Raw genomic sequence first — 19,582 nt, forward strand, 5'->3', positions numbered from 1 at the left:
CCTGTCACACTTCAATTTTATTTCCTGGATATGTAATACTAATACACTTAAGGAATGCTATAGTCAAATGGCAGTGTCTAATCCTGGATCACCCTATTGCTCTGTATGTGCTTGAATATAGATTGTGAAAGAGTGCCCAGCGTTATAGAAACAGGGGGATAGATAGCTTTTCAGGCTCTTTCCTGAGGAAAGGAAATGTGTGTAGAGGAAAATGAATGTGACCGCTAAGATAAGACATTTTAGATACGGCCTGATAGTCAGAGCTGCTGTAGCACTGACATTGACTAGGAAGAAAATTGTGGTTGCTCAGCTGCTTTAAAAGGCAGACCTCTCACCCACTGAGTGTATAACCTGGTGAATTAAGCAGTGCCAAGGAGCATGTCTGGTTGCTGGAAGTTGATTGTCTCTGCTAATGGGTTGCTGGAATGGTCCTGAGCAGAGTTTGGCCTGTGAAAATTAACGCTCTCCCAAACAATTCAGGAGTAACCCTAGGCTCAGGTTGGACTTTAGTAGAGGGACATTCTTTGATCATAAATCATTCAGTTTTCTAGTATTTTTAATGTAGATGGGTGTTGTTCTATGCTGGATGGTCACAGTGACAAAGAACAGTCTCAATTTAATTTCCTGATACAGCCCTAGTCCTGGATCTCAAGGTTATTGTTTCCCTGAGATTCTCCATGGGGTTGCTGTTCCCCAAGGTAATAAGGGTTCTCCCAAGGTTGCTGTTCCCTGGGAGTTTCCTCTGGGTTGCTGTTCCCAGGGGTAATAAGGTTTTCAGTCTTCTCTTTGCCCTAAGTGTTACACACCAGAGGTAGAGACGACACGTTGAGTCTGCCGGTGCACATTTCCAAGGTTGTTTATTCTTCATTATCTCAGTCCTTTTTCAACTCTGCCAGGCCTCCCTGGCAGGGTACCTTATCTTAGTTCTTTCTCAGCTCTGCAAGGTGTCTCCGCAGAGCAGGACACGCGGCAGACTGGGCGGATCAGAGAGCCCCGCACCTTATGTACGGTATCTTTGACCCAACCACTGTCTGAGACGTATTTTTTATTTACAAAATTTTACCAATACCTATTACCTATACTAACATGTCAGTTCTACTCTAAACCAATCTCTAAAACCCAACTCAGCACAAGATGGGGGACGAGAACAAGAACAAGGAAGACAGGGGCCACTCCCCAATTCCTCCATCTTGTCTCTTCAGCCCCATATGCTAAGAACCCTAATTTCTATATTTATATTCTATAATAAACCATCCAGTACTTATTTCAAATTCTTAGGATTTGTGATTCTTCCTGCATATGAGTGTTCACTCCCATGGACAGGGATCAGAGGCAGTGTCCTCCTGGGACCTGTGTGGGTCTAACTGAGCCCCCTGTACAGATCCCAGACCCCCCTGTCCGGTCTCCAAACCCTCCAGGGTGGCCAGAGGGATGTTCTAGACTCCGACACTGGAGGCAGTGGTAGAGCTCTCTCAAAATCACTTTTATGCCAGGAAACTCCCTTCCTTTCAGCAAGGCAGTTTGCACTGTCCACCCAACAGTGCTGCCTGCAAACGTGACTTCTTACAACTCATATCCTTGAGTGCTGGTCCCTTGTTACAGGAAAATTGTGCATGCACTGAGGGGAGCACTAGGAGTACTGTGTCTGCAGCCTTCCTGGGCAGCAGAAAGATCAAGATGTTCTTATTGCTCTTCCTGCCTCTCTGGAGCAGACTAGCACAAACTTCTGCCTTATATTGCCTGACTGGCCACCAAACCTGAACAGAATGACAATGCAGAGGTGGTTAGCAAATCGTTCCTTGTGCTTTTCATGATGCATTCTCCTGTGCTGTTGATGACTTCTGTATTGTTTTTGCTTTTAGTCATCTGGTCCTTTTATTCTTACAGATGTAAGACTGACTCTCCTTTTAGGTTTTCAGAGTGCCTGAAACAGAGGACTCTCTCTCTGGATCATCTGTGGACACTGTTGCAGAGCAACAATGGTAGAAGGATAGCAATGATATCTGTTATTGGAATAAAATAAATCTCATCAAATACATAAAGGTCCTTACCATTCTTCACAAACTTGATGGATGTGTTAAGACGAGCAACATTTATATTCAGTTGTCCAACAAACCTGCGGTATCTTCCACAGTCACAGACCGTGCCTGATGGAATATAAAGGATAGAGGATTTACCTATTTAGAAGCCTTTGTGTGTGTGTGCATGGAGAGTCACTTGTAGCCCACTCCCAAAGCTTCTGAAGACCTGGGCTCCCCTTATGGAGAGCCAGTCTCACCTTACCACACTGGCTATACTTCTGTTGATCAAAGTGTTTAATGTTTTGGCTCTGTACACTCTGTACACTCCCTAGCTACCTGCCTTAAGCAAGTTAATACCAACCCAAATAATCAATAGCTTTCAAGCACTGAAGTCTCAGCTAATCCTTTCTATTTTTTAAACTGGAATTTCTCTTGATAGAGGTTTTGTTTGTTCTTCTGTTTTTTTCAGAAAGAAAATAAGTTGCTGATGGTTTCCCATCAAGGACTAAATGGTCATTTTATATGAAATCTCTTAAAAATAAAGACAAGTATAAGTTCAAGGTGGGTAACCATTCAAGGTTACTAGGATTGAGAAGAACTTTCTAGGTCATTAGAGTCAAATTCTCCTCCTGTAAGCAAATGCATTGCATTAATTTGACAAGAGATTATGTTCTATCTAAAATCACTTTTTCATCCGATGCTCCTATTAGGAGACTGTTGAAGGGCTAAATTCCTTTGATATTAAGAAACTTTCTTCTAGCATCCAGTTTAAGTGTATACTGCTGGCCCGTGTGTTAGTTTTTGTGATACCAAGCATTATCTATGAAATTGGGTGAGTTCATATTTTGTGTATGCTGGTGTATTCATAGGAATCAGTCATGTCCCTGCGCTATCCTTTATTTTGTTCAACAAAACATTTTCAGTCTCTTCATTATATTTCATCCATTCTCACATTTTTTCTTGGGCCCCAAATTTCATGGAATTCCATACAAACCAACCCTGAAATCAAAGATCCAGCAGACTTGACCATTCTGCACAGAAGGATGGGTAGCATACCTGCTTTTCCTTTTTTTCCTGAAACCCCCGGTAAGCCTTTGGCTCCTTTGTCGCCTGAATAAAGAGGAAAATATATTCTCAGATCTCAGACAGTGCATATGTCAGGGAAGTGTATTCAAAAAACCGTTTAATAATGTATTAACAGCGTGCTTTTGATAGGAAGCTCTGATGGACTGTACTGGAAGATGTGCCAAGTTAAACAAACCATGATTAATTCTGGTGCATGGAAATGTGAACCTTTTAATAGCTAACTCACTGATAACACAGGCATCTTGTGTGCTGCTGGTTCCTGGTACCACTTACTTTAAATATAAACTGCAAAATGATCCTGAGAGGCTGAAAGAACTCAGTAAACCTTGAAAAGGTGAGATCTGGGTTCTCTCAGGGGCTGCAGGACAGAGCCCTTCCCCAGGCTCAGTAGCTCCATGGTGAGATGAGGCAGCAGATGTGCTCCCAGCCACTGAATTAATGCATGCAAGAGATTGTGTGTGTGGGCAGCAGTTGGCACCTGCATGCAGGGAGTTTATTAAGGAGCAGCATTTCAGCTCAGTTTATGGAAATGTGATTTATTTGCATCCATCTGCTTTTTCCCACTTTTGTAAATTATAAAAATGATAGAAATACTTCTCCAAATGCACTGCTTCTATATAACTGGAGGTGACCAGCTCTTTAAAAAAAATCAGTAGTAATTTGGTTCAGGAACAGCTGGATTTTATCTGAGATTCATGAAGGTTTTATGAATAAAACCTTTGGAGGTCAAAACATACTAATACTTCCTCTGCCTTATTGATGACCATGTTTTTATATACTTTTTACTTTATATGGTTGTGGTTTTTTAAGAATTTAGATGTTGGCTGTCATTTTAATTAGTGTGCTTGACACTGCACACTTGCCAGCTGGAATTTCATGGTTGCTTCATTAAGAACTCAAATGTTTAATCATAGATTTAAACAGTGACTTAATGACCTTTGCTTCCACAAATAAAGAAAAAGAGAAAAAAATCTAAGGGGATAATAAGTTATTGTGCATTCAGATTAAAAGAGAGTTTGGTTTAAAGGTTCAGAACACTGGTTTACTTTCAGATAAAGAAAAGCAACTTGTGAGAGTCTTCATTTTTGTCTCCTTTGGGAACTGACGACATCTTGGGAGATATCTTTATGAGTTTTCAGTTTTCTAAGTCCTTCTGAAAATTAATCCCTCAGGTCAAAATCTTTTTTTCTTGCCTCTGATGCTGAGGCTGGCTAGAGGCTATGAAAGGTTTGAGAAGCTCTCCAGAGAGACTACTGTTCCAGTCACTCTATAAGTGACTCTACAATACCCAAGCTGATGTGCTGGTTAGAGACCCCAGAGTTTTCCCAGCAATGATGATGTCCCTGATCAGCTTTCAAGGCAGGTCTCCTTGTGGCAGAAGTAATATTCCTTCTTAAGCAGCTCTTTAGGAATATTAGAAAGGAATGCCTGAGCTTCTTCTCAAGATAAATTTAGCACAATTTCATGAAATTGTTGTCCAGGCAGATTTGGAGTCTACCTTGATTTGCAAGTAATTGCCATCCCTGCTTGTCTGAATTCATTCCTTACCAGGACAGGGATGTCCTGTGCATTGCTTGCTCACGTGCCCCCACAGCAGTGCAGGTGACAAGGTGTGGCATCCTCAGCAGCAGCAGGACATTGACTTAGGCCTTTAGCATCCAAATCAAAGGCACAATTTTGTCTCTTAGAGTGTTCAGAGGATTTACTTGACAGGAAGTGGATTTCTCTCTTCCTCTTTTATCACAGAATCATAGAATAGTTTGGGATGGAAGTGACCTTTAAAGGTCATCTAGTCCAACCCCCATGCAATGAGCAGAAATACCTTCAACTAGATCCATCAAAGAGGACTGATGTCTTAACTCATAAAAGAAATTATTTTAGCCAAATTAGTTGGATATACTGTATGTGGAAAATAAATTTTCTGGTTTTTTCAGTTATTTCACTTAGCTCTTATCACCAATCTTTATGCACGACTTTATTTGGAGAGCATTGATCATACCATTATCTAATATTGCTCCATATCTAGAGCTCTTGTAAAGCACATATTTACCTTGAGGGAAAAAACCCCAAGAAAATTCCCAGACCAGAGCTTACCCTTTCCTCCAATTGGACCAATTTTACCAAGCATTCCCTGGTCACCAACATCGCCCACTGGTCCTTTGTTTCCTAAGAGAAGAAATGAAGAGGAAATGAGTTGGGTGCTTGCTGTAATTTCTTTTCTGAGGCACTGTTTAGGTCTCTACTGCTGCTCTTTTACTGAGTGTGGCCCATCTGCATGTGTGGCAAAGCGAAACGAGCACAGCCCTGACAATATCTGGAAGAGTACAGCCAGATCTCTGCTCCTGTAGGGTACTGCAGTAGGACATTGCAAAGAACCTTAGTAGAATTGCCTGTTCAAACATCACATTGTCTTAGAGAAAATAGAAACTAAACCTGCTAGTGGTTTACTTCACAGTCAAATCAGACTGACAGCTTTTATTTTTATTGACCCCAAGCAAAACACTTTTCCTAATCCTTGTGGCTTTGCTCAGAGTCCTTAAAGCAGGACTGCAAATAGGGAGCTACTAATTTTGCTGTATGTATTTTTCCAGTCTTCAGAGCACCAAAATAACAGGTGTCCTTTTTAATTGATTAAAAATAGTGTAAGTTCTGCCATAGCTGTCTAATGATGACAGGCCAATCTCAGTTTGCAAAAGGCATTTCACATCAATCAAATGCTTTGTAAATGGTTGATTCCCTGAATTTCTTGTATCTTACCTGATGTTCACTTTAAGGTAAGTGGCAAAATCATAAGAATGCATTTAAAAATGAAAAGGTTTTTTATTATACCAATAATAATAGAATGATTTTAATGTTTCTATAAAAGTAAAAAACTTTCCTGATTAGCCTTAAGCCACAGTCAAGGAAGAAAGACCTTGGAAATGCAATATCATTAAACTCTAAAGATAAATTAAGCTTTCGAATTAGAGTATGCAATCAAGGCTGACATGGTCACATCTGGTGCCTCCAAATGGTCTGCCCAGGTCACACTGTGGATATGGGGTATATTTAATTGAGTAAGTCCTGAAACATCTGCAACTCCTTGTTCTCATCTTGGATGCTGTTTGATCAGTAGAACTTTTTTTTTTTTTTAATGTATGGCTGTTTGCTTTTCTGCAGAATATAGATAACTGAACCCAAATTTTATTGAGCACCCTGATGTATTGCTAGGCAATAATGCTCAGAATTCAATGTCAACTAAAGGCTAATTTCAGTAAGAGTAATCTTTCTGGTTATGTATATGCTCTAGGTTTTCTGAATCACACTCATAATAGCCATACATATTTTGTCTTAAGTATCAGTAGGAATTGAACCAAGCTAAATATTTTTATGTTCACCAATTAATGTTTGACAGGATTGTGAAATCCACTGGTGAAACAGGAATGAAAAGCATTAAATACCAATCATATGCATCAGTACAGTTGTGTATAATGATATTCATATATCAGCAGTAGCCAACAAACCATCATAAAAATACCTTTTGGTCCTTTTGGTCCAACTTTTCCTTGTTTGCCTACTTCTCCTCTGTCTCCCTTTTCACCTTCATCCCCTTCCAAAAAAACAGAAAATAAAACATCATGGTACTTTTCTCTCAGTGCAGTAAGTACAACTGTACACACTCAGAAATAAAAGTTCATGGGGTTTCTTTTTTTCCTACTGAAGGCACAGTAGCCATGGGATAAATTTCCAGAAAAGAGATGAGGAATCTAATCATTAGGAAAAGCTAAAAACTTTCTCTTTCAGAGAGGCTGTTACATGAGAATTACACAACAGCAATTTCTACTCCTGCACTTTAGGCATTATTAGCTATAAAGCAGATAAATAAGGCAGTCTTTCAGTATTGGGAAACTTGTGCACACAGGGGCAAACTGCCAAGGGAGGCAACAGATGTTTATTAATTGTTCCTAGTGATTCCATTCCTAGTGACTCTGTGTTCAGGGTATGCAGATGCATTTGGAATGAGAGGAATGTAAATATGTTGAAATAGATCTTGACATAGACCTTGGCACTTAATCTGACACAATTCTTGCCTTCATTTTTTGACAGATGGCATTTGTATGTTGATACAAGAAACTTGTTTTGCAATTACTGCAATGCTTGATTTTGAAAGGTCATACACAGAGTATCTGTAAGAGGCAAAACCATTGCATTTATTATGGTAGTGCAGAGATTTCTCTAAATGAGATGGAGAACCTATTACACAGATTCCTGTATAGCTCAGTATAAGCACTTTCACTGTTGGAAGAGACAGTCTTTCACTGTGCAGCGTGTAGTCTAAAGGTACAAGGCAGCAATTAGTCAGACAGAAATGTTATTTCCTTCCACAAGTAGCATACAATGTTGCTTTGCATTATGCAAGAAATTGGAGGCACAACTAAAGAGGATTTTCTCATCTTCTTCGTTTAGAACCAAATCCTAAGAAGAAGATTTTTTTTTTCTCCCCTCCAGCAGAGGTGGGGAGGAGACCTACAACTCTCCTGCACCAAAAGGCCATCACTGAACACGGGCAGCCTTCCAGAGCCTCTCCCAGTGTTCCCTGCCCATGTTGGCAGTGAGCCCTGCTGTGCAGTGGGAAGCAGTGCCACAGCCTCTTGGCTCAGCCAGGGTCTCACGTGCTGGTGGCAGCCAGTTGTGTCTGTGCCTACTGCCCAGAAGGGGAGAAGGTTTTTGTTCAGTACATGGAGAGCCAAGGGTGGGAAGTCTGTTGGGATGTCAGCCAGAGAGGTGAGGACAGAACAGCAGTGTGTGACAAGACCAATAACCTGTCTCACCAAGGGGGGTGCCTCCAGCCCCAGCAGAAAGTGTTCAGGGAACTGAGGCATCCTGAGGGTGACTATGACCCAGGCAGCCACTTCCAGCCTCTCACAGCAATGGTTTTAGTGCTTACCTGAGCCAAGCACTGCATCCCCTCCACTCATGAACAGCCACTAGTGATTCTTCCCTGCACCAATTAGCCTTGTGCCTTTTAAACTCATTTATATCTTTGACCCTTAGAATAAATATCCTGTGGCAAATAGCTCAATGATTTTTTTAATGTGCTGGAGAAAAAGTACCTTCCTGTGATTGCTTTAAAACTGATCATTACATGACATGTCTCATTTTTTTCTGAACAATACTGCCCACTCATTTCTGATTTACCTTCTACTTTTGTAGTCAGAGGTATCATGTCATGGGCTGTTCTGGGGAGGGATAGCAGATGAGAAATACTGCACATTACTTGCAGCACATAAAACGTAGTTTTCTATTCTAGTTACATGGACTGAGCTGAGTCTATCTCTTTATGCTGAAAAACCCCTTCCATGCTGGGACTCTCTCATGAAGGGCAGACTTACCCTGTTGGTCAGGATGCCCTTTCAGGAGGAAGGTCAGTGGCCCAAGCGGAGGAGTATAAAGGGCTGAACTTCAATTCACACTGAAGGGAGGAAACAGTGCCAAAGGGATGGACAAGGAGGAACCACTGTGGTGTGTGCTGGCTAACTCTGGCTCTTTGTATTTAACACCAGCTTCCACAGGTGAAGTAGGAAGAGAAAAAACTAAAAGCAGTCAGCAATAGAAATTTTAAACATCTCTTTTTTCACTAGGTCTTAAAAATACTGTAAAAGCTAGTGTATATTTCTAAAAGCCAAGCTCCTAAATGTTCAGCTGAAGCTGTGGGTCTGACCCAGGAACTGCTGGGTGACTGCTTGTACTGTGTTCCAGTCCCGCCAAGAAGGACTTGGGAGTGTTGGTGAGAGACTGGACATGACCCAGCCATGGGCACTCACAGGCCAGAAAGTCAAACCTGTCCTGGACTGCAGGAAAGTGAGCAGCAGGCTGAGGAGGGGATTCTGCCCCTTCACTCAGCTCTGGTGAGACCCCACTTGCAGTGCTGCATGCACCTCTGGGGTCCTCAACAGAGGAAGGCCATGGACCTGTTGGAGCAAGTCCAGAGGAGGCCACCAAGTTGATTGGAGGGATGGAATACTTCTCCTATGAGGAAAGGCTGAGAGATTTGTTTTTATTCAGCCTGGGAAAAAAAGGCTTGGGGTGACCTAATTGCAGCCTTCCAGTACCTGGAGGGAGCCTACAAGGAAAATGGGGAGAGACTTTTACAAGGACATGTAGTGACAGGACAAGGGGGGATGAATTTAACTGAAGGAGAATAGATTTAGATTAGATATGAGAAAGAAATTCCAAACTGTGGGGATGGTGAGAAGTTGTGGATTCCCCATCTCCGGAAGTCTTGAAGACCAGGCAAAATGGGCTCTGAGCAACCTGATCTAGTGGAAAGGTGTCTCTGTTCATGGCAGGAGGACTGGAACTAGATGATCTTTAAGGTTCTTTCCATCCCAAACCATTCTATGATTTTGTGATTTTTCTGACCCTCAAACAGCAGAGCTAGAGAATATATGGTTTAATTTTGCTGTTGATCTCAATGCTAACAAGAAGAAGTTGTTTTTTCCAAAGCTGTGTGTGAAACCCCTTCAGAAAGTGCAAAAGTCAATTTTCAGTAGTTCAGAAATTTAGAAAAGATCCCAGAGGCTGATAAAAGGCTTGTGAAATGATATTTTGGGAGCAGGTTAAGAGCTGATCTCATCATGGTTTGTAAACCCAGACATGGGGAAAAATGTGTGATAATAGAAAGGAAATGGTACGATTCAAAGACTGGAAAAGCTGAATGAATCTTGACTAGAAATGCAACATGGCATTATTTCAAATTATATTCAAATATTTATTTATTTTCAAATAAATATTCAAATATTTATTTTCAAATATTTTCAAATGGACCATGTTCTCTAACAAGGAAGGGAGATGGGGAAGAAATTTCATGTCCAGCCTTTCCCTGTGCAGTGAATTCCTTTGTGTAAAATATGCTGTGATTCTGGGTCTGGTATAGAAGCTGCTGAGAGTGGTTCCTTGGCCTGTGGAAAACAAACCATATTCCTGCTGACCTTCCAAACCAGGGCTTGTCATCCTGGCAGTCCTCACCTCCCTCAGACCAGCCAGTTGCATTCTCTGCAGGCTGCTCTGTAGAGTTAAAGGCTCTAGAGGGACTGTTGTTTGCTGCAGAAAGAAGACCTCTCTGCAAGATCCTTCCCTTCCCTTCCCTTCCCTTCCCTTCCCTTCCCTTCCCTTCCCTTCCCTTCCCTTCCCTTCCCTTCCCTTCCCTTCCCTTCCCTTCCCTTCCCTTCCCTTCCCTTCCCTTCCCTTCCCTTCCCTTCCCTTCCCTTCCCTTCCCTTCCCTTCCCTTCCCTTCCCTTCCCTTCCCTTCCCTTCCCTTCCCTTCCCTTCCCTTCCCTTCCCTTCCCTTCCCCTCCCTCTCTCATTTGTGAAACAGTTAATCCTAAAAGCAGAAACCAGGAAAGAAAGTCAATATACAAGTGGAGAAGCTGTGATTAATTTCTAAAGATGTTTTATTCCTGTCTCACTGTCAACATTTTGAGCCACTGAAATATCCAGTGACTTTTTCTGAGGGACTTTGGAACAAGACTTGCACACCTGGGGCTGCTGGAGTTGAAGCTACGTTGTCCTGTATGGACCATCAGCCTGAGAGCTGACACCTGAAAGGAGTAAAAGGTGTGGCAAAGTTTGTTCCAGAGATTTCCGGAGATCAGGGATTGCCTCAAATTTATTAACACCTTATGTGGTCCAAATTTTTGCTTAAAACCTCTAAAAGCCTAAGGGAGATGGAAATAAGTTCTGTCACCTGTTTCATCTTGGTGTAAAGAACTCTGTCTTTTCATATCCAAGAAAATGGGAAGAACAATAATTTCTCTGTCTGTAAGAGAGGGTAATCCTGCTTTTCTCCCCATCTGTCATCTGAGAATAGGTATGCCATTACAAAACAAGGGTAGAAATAAACAGTATTAGTTACTGATACCATTTTATTGTTAATTGAAGACTAGATTAAGCCCAGTGCCTGCTGATGTGGTACATGCCGTGTCCTCCTTTAGCTGCTATGGGCTGGGATCTCAACTTTTGACACGAAATGTGAACTCTTGGGTTGTGCTTCCCTCTTGTGGTATTGCTATGATTTGCAACCAGGTAGGAGAGAGCTGGCTGACTGTTTTGGGTGGGGGTTGAGTTGGCTTTATTTCTACTTTACCGTAATTATCCCTCTCTTTCGTCTGAGGCTTCATGTGGACAAGCCATCCCAATGAATTAGCCACCTTTTTTCTTTTTTTTTTTTTTTTTTTTTTTTTTTTTTTTTTTTTTTTTTTATCCTCCAGGAACAAGAAAAAAAATCTATCCTGCTAGTACTCTGGACTAGGTTTTTGAATTTGGTAGTACCATGGTTTGTGCAACATGAATTTTCTGATCCCTGACCTCAAATGCTTGTTATTGGTACCTCGAGATTAACCTCTCCTTTATGCTGGTTTGCACTTAGGGCAGTGTCAGGTTAAATTTTGACCTGATTAGCAGATTGTCACTTTAAAACTGTGGTCACAGGGATGTCAGATAATGAACTGCACTGGCATTTGAAGCATGGGTGAAGAAGCACTTGGAGTCATTAACTGAAGTAAGATTATTTCTCAGCCTTGTTAGTATTTCTGCAAGTTGATTGGTTTCTTCTGTGTCACAGATATGAAATATCAGACTGCTAAAAGAAACACCTGAAGCAGTAAATTACTAGACTCTTCCAGCTTGGGACTGTGCAAGGCAGAAGAGCAGAAGCCATAAGAAGTAAGTAAATTTTGCAGCCATTAGAAAATTTTAATTGTAATTGATATGGAACCACAGACCTTCTGTAAACAGATGGAAAATGCTGAAGGTCTAATCACCAGCAGAATTTTCAGGCAGTTGAAAGAGGCTCTGTCATTTTGGAGTGTGACTAAATAACATTAAATATCTAAATGTTCAGAGGTTACCTTTGGTAAGAATTTAATTAGTAGGAATTTACTGACCTTCAAGTGACTTAGATTTCCCTGCTGAATCTTTTGTAGGTAATTTATCTGGTTTGTATTCATGAACTGAGGACATTTTCACAGATTCATAGATATTGTTCACATGTATTTAGTGACTCTCCAGGTCTTATAATCAAGGGCTGACTGTAGTTCTTGGAGAACCTGGGTGTAATTCCTGGGGGTTATGGAGCCCACATTTATCTGGGCTGACAACGTCTGCAGGCTGCCTAAAGGCCAAAGCTGGGGGAGACTCCAAACTGGGCTTATGCATGAGTGCCTCTCAGCACTCTTGGAGCTATGCTGAGACTCCCTGGGACCACTTTGTCAGGTGTGCTGGTGTGCCATGGCCTCAGGTCAGCTCCTGTTCCTGTCTGCTGAGCAAAAATACTACACAAATGTTAATGCTCTCTCATCCTCTCTTTTGCAGGTATGTCTCCCTCCAGATTCCAGGGCATGGCCACCCTTTCAAATGATAGAAACACCACTTATGCTGGGCTACATCACAGTTGTCCTCCTACACCAGATACTCTAAATTGAAAAAGTCCCACTACCAGCCAAAAAGTCCCTGAAAAGCCTGGGCCAAATGACTAATTTGCTGTGAGGGGAAGGATGTTTAATCATGATGAGAATACCACATTGGTAGTATTCTCAAGCAAGGCAAGCAGCTTTGCACTGCTTGCCTTAGATGCATTTATGATTCCTAGGCGTAGCCAATGCCCTACCAGAAAGGCTTTGCAGGGAATTTGTTACATGTGTGGCACACTTCTGCTGAGCTCCATGTTTCATGCTCTCAGTCCCACCTGAGGTAGCAGACAGACCCTACCCACCTCCAGAGACAGAATGTGAAGAGTATAGGTGATTTCTGCCTCTCTTGGGCATTAAACTTAAAGGATAAGGAGATGAGAATAATTCTGAAGCTTTGAGAACCCTACAGGAGCAACTGAATGCCTGTCCTCCTGGAATAACCTTACAGATAACCACAGGATTAGCTCTGCAGCCTGGGACACTGAGTCATCCTGAGCAGGGAGAGCCTTTGCAGCACTTGGGCATGCACAATATCTACTGAGAGGATTTGTCACCAGAGGGAGTCACAGACTTTAAGAAATAAGCAAACGCTGCCGAGTTTGTATTTCCAATGTCTGAGTGCATCACAGTTACGTCAATGGAAAGACTCAAAATTTCCTCTAATTTCACTTTCAGTGTCCTTTAGATCCTTAGCAAATTTCCCATAACTGTGTGCATTCTTGCTTTCATGCTGCATTTGGCTAATGAGGACAGGATTTCTTGCTGCTTGACGTGATGTTCCCTTCCTTGTCCTTCCTCCTCCCCTCAGTTCCCAGCACTATTCTGCACGCCTCCCTCCCCTGTGCCTGATGTTGATCACTCTTTTGACCCTTTTTTGAAGAAATTCATTTCCCTAAACAGAGGAATATCAATATGACAGATACACATTTTTAGTGAGTGAGCTGAAGCAGCTCAGTGAAGAGCCTGGCTTGGTCAGAGCCCAGTGCTGACAACACCAATATCATGGGTTCAATCCCCAGATGGGCCATTCATGTGAGTTGGGGTCAATGCTCCTTGTGGGTCTCTTCCAACTCAGAATATTCTGTGATTCTGTCAAACAGCTGAACCAGCACAAGGTGAAGTGGAGACCACATGGTCAGAGTGGAAGAAAAAGAAGATGCTTGGGCTCCTGTTTTTTGTCAGAAAACCTGAGAGTTGAGCAGTATGTTTGGCTGTAGTGTGAAACTGCATCCATGGTCACCTTCCCAGATGTCCTGAGGGCTCCTTCATATGCACCATTCTTACACAGGTTATCTTTCTTCACCCAGGTTCAAATTAGACAATACAAGACCTTCCCTCATAAAATAAAAAGAATAATCAAGAAAAAAAAAATCCTCTGATTGCTTTACTGCTAATAAATATCTATTGACTTCATTAGAAATACCCTCCTCTCCTATTGCATTGCATGAGGCATACCCAAGCCTTCAGTAGGCTCAGTGAACCTCAGCTGACTTGCATTATTTGAAAGCGTGGGCCTTTGTGCATGAACGGAATATACATTATTTCTTTAATAACACAGAAATAATTTCAATCATTCGTGATTCTCCTTTTACTTGGTCTGCCTGATTTGATTTTCCCAGCCTGTTGCACTGCCATTCTGACATGATCTCAGAGACTCATGAATTATAGTGGCTTCAGTGAGGAATAGACTGCCATTGGTAAGAAAAACAGACCCACTGTCTTTTGAATTTATGTACTTAAGTCCCCACATACATGCTTTGTAGCTCAGGCTGATATCTCCAGAAACTTACTGTGTGCTAAAATGAGGAATTCTAGAAGCCATGAAAAATAGAATTATGTGTTGAAATTAAAGGACTCTTCAGATCAAAAATGAGGCACTAAGAAGAAGGTTTAGTTATAGATTTGAACAGCTATAGGATGTGGTAAGGCATTTTATATTTTTGGAAGGCAACGTGGATAACAGCATATCTGGTTTCTGAAAGAGTTTGAGATTTTCCAGGAGTGGAACTGCGTAAGTGCAATTAAAGCTGAGAGATGGACAGCTACACTGGTGACCACAGTAAATGCTATTTTGAGGTACCAGCCAATGTCACAGAGTTTATAAGCATTGTGTGTCAGAAATAATAATAAGGAAACATTTTACATCTAAACTGCTATGGGAAACTCCCGGTGCTCTTCAGATTTGATCTCATTCCAGTTTCTCAACCTGGATCTGCTTCAAGACTTTCAAAGTTCTTGTGTCTGGATTTCAAAGAAAATGAACTGGGACAGATAGCAAGATCTGAGCCAGTCTTCTGAAGTGCTGAGATCCCATGAATCCATGTGAAACCAGCTTCTGCGGTGCCAGCCCCTGCTCACATATTTAATGGGAGTTCAGAAGTCAGAGTTTTGGGACCTCCTCTGGTTATTTCTACCCTCATGTTGTTGCTAATTGATTTACTCAGAGCAGGTCAACTCCTTTCTCATCTATGTCAACAGCCCACTTAAAATTTCCTTTGCAGATCAGAGCTTGCAGTCTTTAGGGGAGAGCAGGTTAATTCATCAACAGGAAGAAAGGGCAGGGCTGGGACACCCCTCAAAGGCAGAATCCAGGGGAGCAGAGCCTCATCCTCCTGACACTGCCAGGGCAACAACCATCAGCTGGTGCCTTTGCTCTCACTGTTAGCTGCTGCCTCCCCACAGTCCCAGACCCTTTCTCAGCAGCAGCAACAGCCAGACTGCTTTGCTTCCAGGTTTGGAAGGGTACAAAGTAAGCAAAGTAAGGGCCATGACTACTTCTGCTAGGCCAAGAACCTGGCTTCCCTGGAAAATTCATTGTTTCATTTCTTGGTTCTCTTTGGACTCAAGAAGTCAGTGAAGTACGCAACATGGTCTTTATTGCCCCAGTTACTCAGCTGTGAATCAAGTTGTTCCTAAAAACCACGTTGTTCCTAACATCTCCAGTCAAACATCAAAAATCACTAGTTACAAACTCAGAAAATCTCTACTTTTTGTGCGGGGAGGGGTGCAGGGGGGAGGGGTAAGAGGAGCAGGGATGTTCCTATGGCATTTCAATAAGAATCCTAGAAAATTCCTCACACATGTCTGGTTTTAACTGCCATATAAGCCAGCTAGCTATGTACCTCAAATAGTTTTTCAGGAAGGCAGTACAGGACAGCCATTGCATGGGCTCTTTTCATCCCCAAAACAATCCCCTCTTTTTGAGAAGAGACCTGAGTGTTGCCTAGAAAAGGAAATTGAGAAGAGTGCCAATTTTGCTTCTCTTATTTTATTCTTTTTAATGTTCTGTTTTTCTGGAGTGCCCATGTGGCAAATTTCTTTGCATAACTCTTGGCAAACAAGTTTTAGGTTTCATCTGCTTGCCCCAGAGAGGGGAACCAGCAGCTGGGGGGACAGCAGCACCTGGCAGGGCGTGAGGTAGGGCTGGAACCCACAGGGTTCATCGCACAGGACACTGGACACACTGCTGTCCTTGCAGCACAGCCTGCAAAGCCTGACAGGACATTCACTGCATTCCTTCTCTTCCCAGGAGTCTGCAATCCTCCAGAGTATTTTCTAGCTCTTACTGTTGTACACAATGGCTTCTGGTTTTGCCTCATGCCTTCTGGGAGTTGGAGGGACTGTCACAAGCTGTTTGAAGACTTTTCTGGTAGTCAGCCTGGAATTACCTTTTTTTCCATCCTACTGCTCATGTCATACTTCTCTCGAGACATTGCAGGTATGATCACAACCAAGAGATGTTTTTGAAGGGGAAGAACATCGCGTGCACAAAGTAACTTAGACAAGTTCAATGTGGATTGTGTAAGTGGCCTATCTTCACAACCATTCTGGAAGAAGTGGTTTTCAGGGTGAGCATGGGAAGAGGTTGAGAGCTTGCTCCTGTAACAACTGTGAATGCCTAGAGGATTGAGTCATGCAGCCTCCAATAGTGCAGGCAACCAAGGGTTATAAATTCTGAACTGTTCAAGCCCCCCCACTTCTCCCCCAGTGCTCTCCTCTCCACTGTACTGTGTGGTGGAAACAGCAGTATCTATCTCTGCTGCACAGGACCAGTGTCCATCCCACTTGTAGCACACAGACTGGATCTAGCCTATAGGAGGATCTATGCCTTGCACTGGGATAGGTGAGGTGGGACAGTGCAGGAAGTCTTACAGCTATCGAACATTTTATAATTCCTTGCACTTCTGGTTGCTTTGGCCCATTAGACACTTCCATGTTCTCACGGAAGGAGGAAGAGTTCACAACAGGAATCTAATCTGTGGTGGTAGAAACAGCTGGTCAAAGTAGTGTGTGAGATCAGCACCTCTGTCTTCTGGGAGCACCACTGTGTTTTATCATAGCTGAGATGCTGAGCAGGTGGAGGTGAGAGGGTAAAGCTTGTTCAGGGTGAGTCAAAAACCATTTTTATGAGAACAGTGGACAAAGGAACACAAGAAATGTAGCATAGGGAGTAAAAACTACAGCAGCAAAAGTCAGAGGCTTGTCCGTTATCAAGGTTAGAGTTTAAACAGCAAAGTTCTGCCTGTGGCTGTGGTCATAAGCTTGGGATCATGTGCTCTGGGTCATAGACGTAAGATGGATGAAGGAAAACTGACAGCAGGACAGACTTTCTTCTGGCATATTAGGTAAGCATATTTCATCCTTGACTACAAGGGATGCCTGAGAAGTAACGGGGTAGTTCATACACTCAGCCTGCTCAGTCTTTAATTGCCCAGATGACTGGAAGTTAAAACAACCAGTGCCATGAAGGGCTACTTGTAACTGTCCTGGATGAGCTCAGCTCTGGTAGGAACTGAAATTAATCTATAGGGTCATATCGCATAGTTTCCAAAATGTATTTGATGACCTGCAGTGGGTATAAGCCAGTAATTTGGAGGTGATTTATACACAATACTCCCACCAAGTATGGATTTTGGGGATGGTGATCTAAAGTAGTAGATTAAGCTGTGCCAATAACTGCTGGTCTCATCTTGTATCTGGGGGTCAGCCAGGCAGAACAGGACTGGTAATGACTAAATCCTTACTTCCTCATTACTGCACTTAAAAGAATAATATCTACCATCAAATGCTTTCTATACAAGGCAGAGCATAGAAGGCAGCTGCAGTCCTAGCTACTCTGTGTTGTCAAAAGACCCCCTCATTAGCCTTGTGACTTGTTAAACACAATTTTGTCAAGCTTTGTTTTCCAGCCTGCCATTACTTCGATCCTAACTAAACCAACACCCACTAGCTCCCTTGGGGATCATTACATCTCTCTGCATTTATGCTGTGGCAGCAAAAGTTTAAGCTTGGATTGTAATCATAAAGAAATTAATTTCCTGATTAAAAACGGTCCTTTAAGCAACATGCATTTGAACAATCCATCATAAAAACAAATGAGTCTGTAGCAGTGCTCTTGACTTGATAATATTTTTTCTGCTTTAAATTTAAATCAGCTGTGTTTTTTTTTTCTTTTTCTCTTATTCTGTAACCTATAGAAAAATACAACAAATTACTAAAAAGAAAGCAATAGTTTGAAACTGCGAGAGCCATGGTGTGGAATATATATTTTAGATCTGTCACTACAAGATAGATTTGTATGTCATGGACCTAATAAGATACCCTTCAGGCAATTCTACTGATGTTAGTTGTGTTACAGAAAAAGTAAGTTAATGCAGAAAATTTGGTTTCAGATATTTGCAAAGTGTTTTGAAGATAAAAGACCTGCACATGCCAGAGTTGATCTAGTTCTTGTTGAAATCTGTAGCAAAGGTCCTGTTTAATTCAACAAGAACTACTGGATCAAGTCTGATGAATATAACAGAGACGTATTTACAAGTAAATATTTGAAAATAATGGCAGTTTGGTCATTTAAAATATTGTATATCTCTCTCTGTCTGTAGATGCAAAGCAGACCATTAACAGTTCATGATAAGTGCCTACTTTTAAACAAGTCCCTCAGTTTGTATCTGTTAGCTGTTTTCATTTTGTGACAAGCACAAGAAATAACAGGAGATTTGTATGGTTGCAGAAAGATGCAAAAAGACACCTCTAACTTATATGAAAATGTGACACTGTTTCTGAAACTAAAGAAATGAAAATTTAAATCTCTTTGCTTCTTCATTTTCCCCCATTACAGTTAAAGTTTACTAGATGTTTGTACAGTCTACAATATTTCACATCTTTCATGCCCAGCCCATGCCACAAACCCTCCAAGTCTCTGATAAAAAATCAGCCTTTATCAGTACTGGTCTCAGCATTAGCAACCTGATAATTCCTCACCTTTTGGTCCAGGTAAAATTGTGTGTGTTGAGCAGACATCTGTTGTAGGTCGATTGTCAACATCAATACCAAAAATCTGAACTTGCAAGATAAAAAACACTACAAGGGTCCCATATTTCCTTAGCTGTTGTTCTTTCTTGCTGCTCATCCTTGCTGTTTCTCAGGAAATGCCTTTCGTTGTTACAGTCTTAAGAAATGCAGCTGACTCAAAAATAAATGCTTCACTAACTCGAGCAGTGGAAAGCTTGGGAGCTACATGCAAGAACAGCTAAATAAAGTGAAGAAAGGAGTTTGACGATGTTGTAGTTATTTCTGTCCTGCACATTATCCAGGATATTTATTTAACACTGACAACTGTTTATTCCAATTTATCTCTTATCTGTGAGACATTTAGCTGTTTTTGCCATGGAAAATTTCTCCAACATATGGGAGTGTCTCTCTTGTAAATTTTTTTCCTCTCGGCACTGATTCTTCATGCCCAGCTTTTCACTTACTCAAGGGACAAAAGAGTTTGGTATTGTATCCAAGTGTGTACTAATTAGTTATAGGATACATTTGGTTGGTTGTGTGCTGGAAGAGTAATACAGACTGCATATGACATGCAGAGATACTTTTCCATAAAAGCTTTACACCAAGGAGACTGTTAGTGACAACAGACAAGCTGCCAGTCCACTGTGGGTGGAAGTCACTGGTGCTGTATCTCACCTTTTGGGTGCCAGGTAGCCTCAGTCCCCAGAGCAGCAAATGAAAAGTTGACATTACTTT

The 19,582-nt window shown here is 41.8% G+C and overlaps 1 protein-coding gene and 1 long non-coding RNA gene across 4 annotated transcripts in view; one reads left to right on the forward strand and one right to left on the reverse strand.

Annotated features, from left to right (window-relative positions):
• LOC134563519 (uncharacterized) overlaps positions 1-15,411 on the forward strand; it is a 31,358-nt gene extending 15,947 nt beyond the window's left edge. Inside the window, exons 3-5 of one of the 2 annotated variants that reach the window (XR_010083394.1) lie at positions 2,491-2,582; positions 11,710-11,810; positions 12,459-15,411. This is a non-coding gene — a long non-coding RNA (uncharacterized LOC134563519). The remainder of the gene's footprint in view (positions 1-2,490; positions 2,583-11,709; positions 11,811-12,458) is intronic. The other variant, XR_010083389.1, reaches the window with a different exon arrangement.
• COLEC10 (collectin subfamily member 10) overlaps positions 1-19,098 on the reverse strand; it is a 28,332-nt gene extending 9,234 nt beyond the window's left edge. Inside the window, exons 1-5 of one of the 2 annotated variants that reach the window (XM_063421342.1) lie at positions 18,818-19,098; positions 6,625-6,696; positions 5,202-5,273; positions 3,078-3,131; positions 2,052-2,147 (exon numbers count right to left, since the gene is read on the reverse strand). In XM_063421342.1, the coding sequence (XP_063277412.1) occupies positions 2,052-2,147; positions 3,078-3,131; positions 5,202-5,273; positions 6,625-6,696; positions 18,818-18,965 (442 nt within the window). In that variant the 5' untranslated portion in view covers positions 18,966-19,098. The remainder of the gene's footprint in view (positions 1-2,051; positions 2,148-3,077; positions 3,132-5,201; positions 5,274-6,624; positions 6,697-18,817) is intronic. The other variant, XM_063421275.1, reaches the window with a different exon arrangement.
• Between the last annotated feature and the right edge of the window lie 484 nt (positions 19,099-19,582).

This window comes from Prinia subflava, chromosome 1 (genome assembly GCF_021018805.1).
Source record: "Prinia subflava isolate CZ2003 ecotype Zambia chromosome 1, Cam_Psub_1.2, whole genome shotgun sequence".
NCBI classification, from domain to species: domain Eukaryota; kingdom Metazoa; phylum Chordata; class Aves; order Passeriformes; family Cisticolidae; genus Prinia; species Prinia subflava.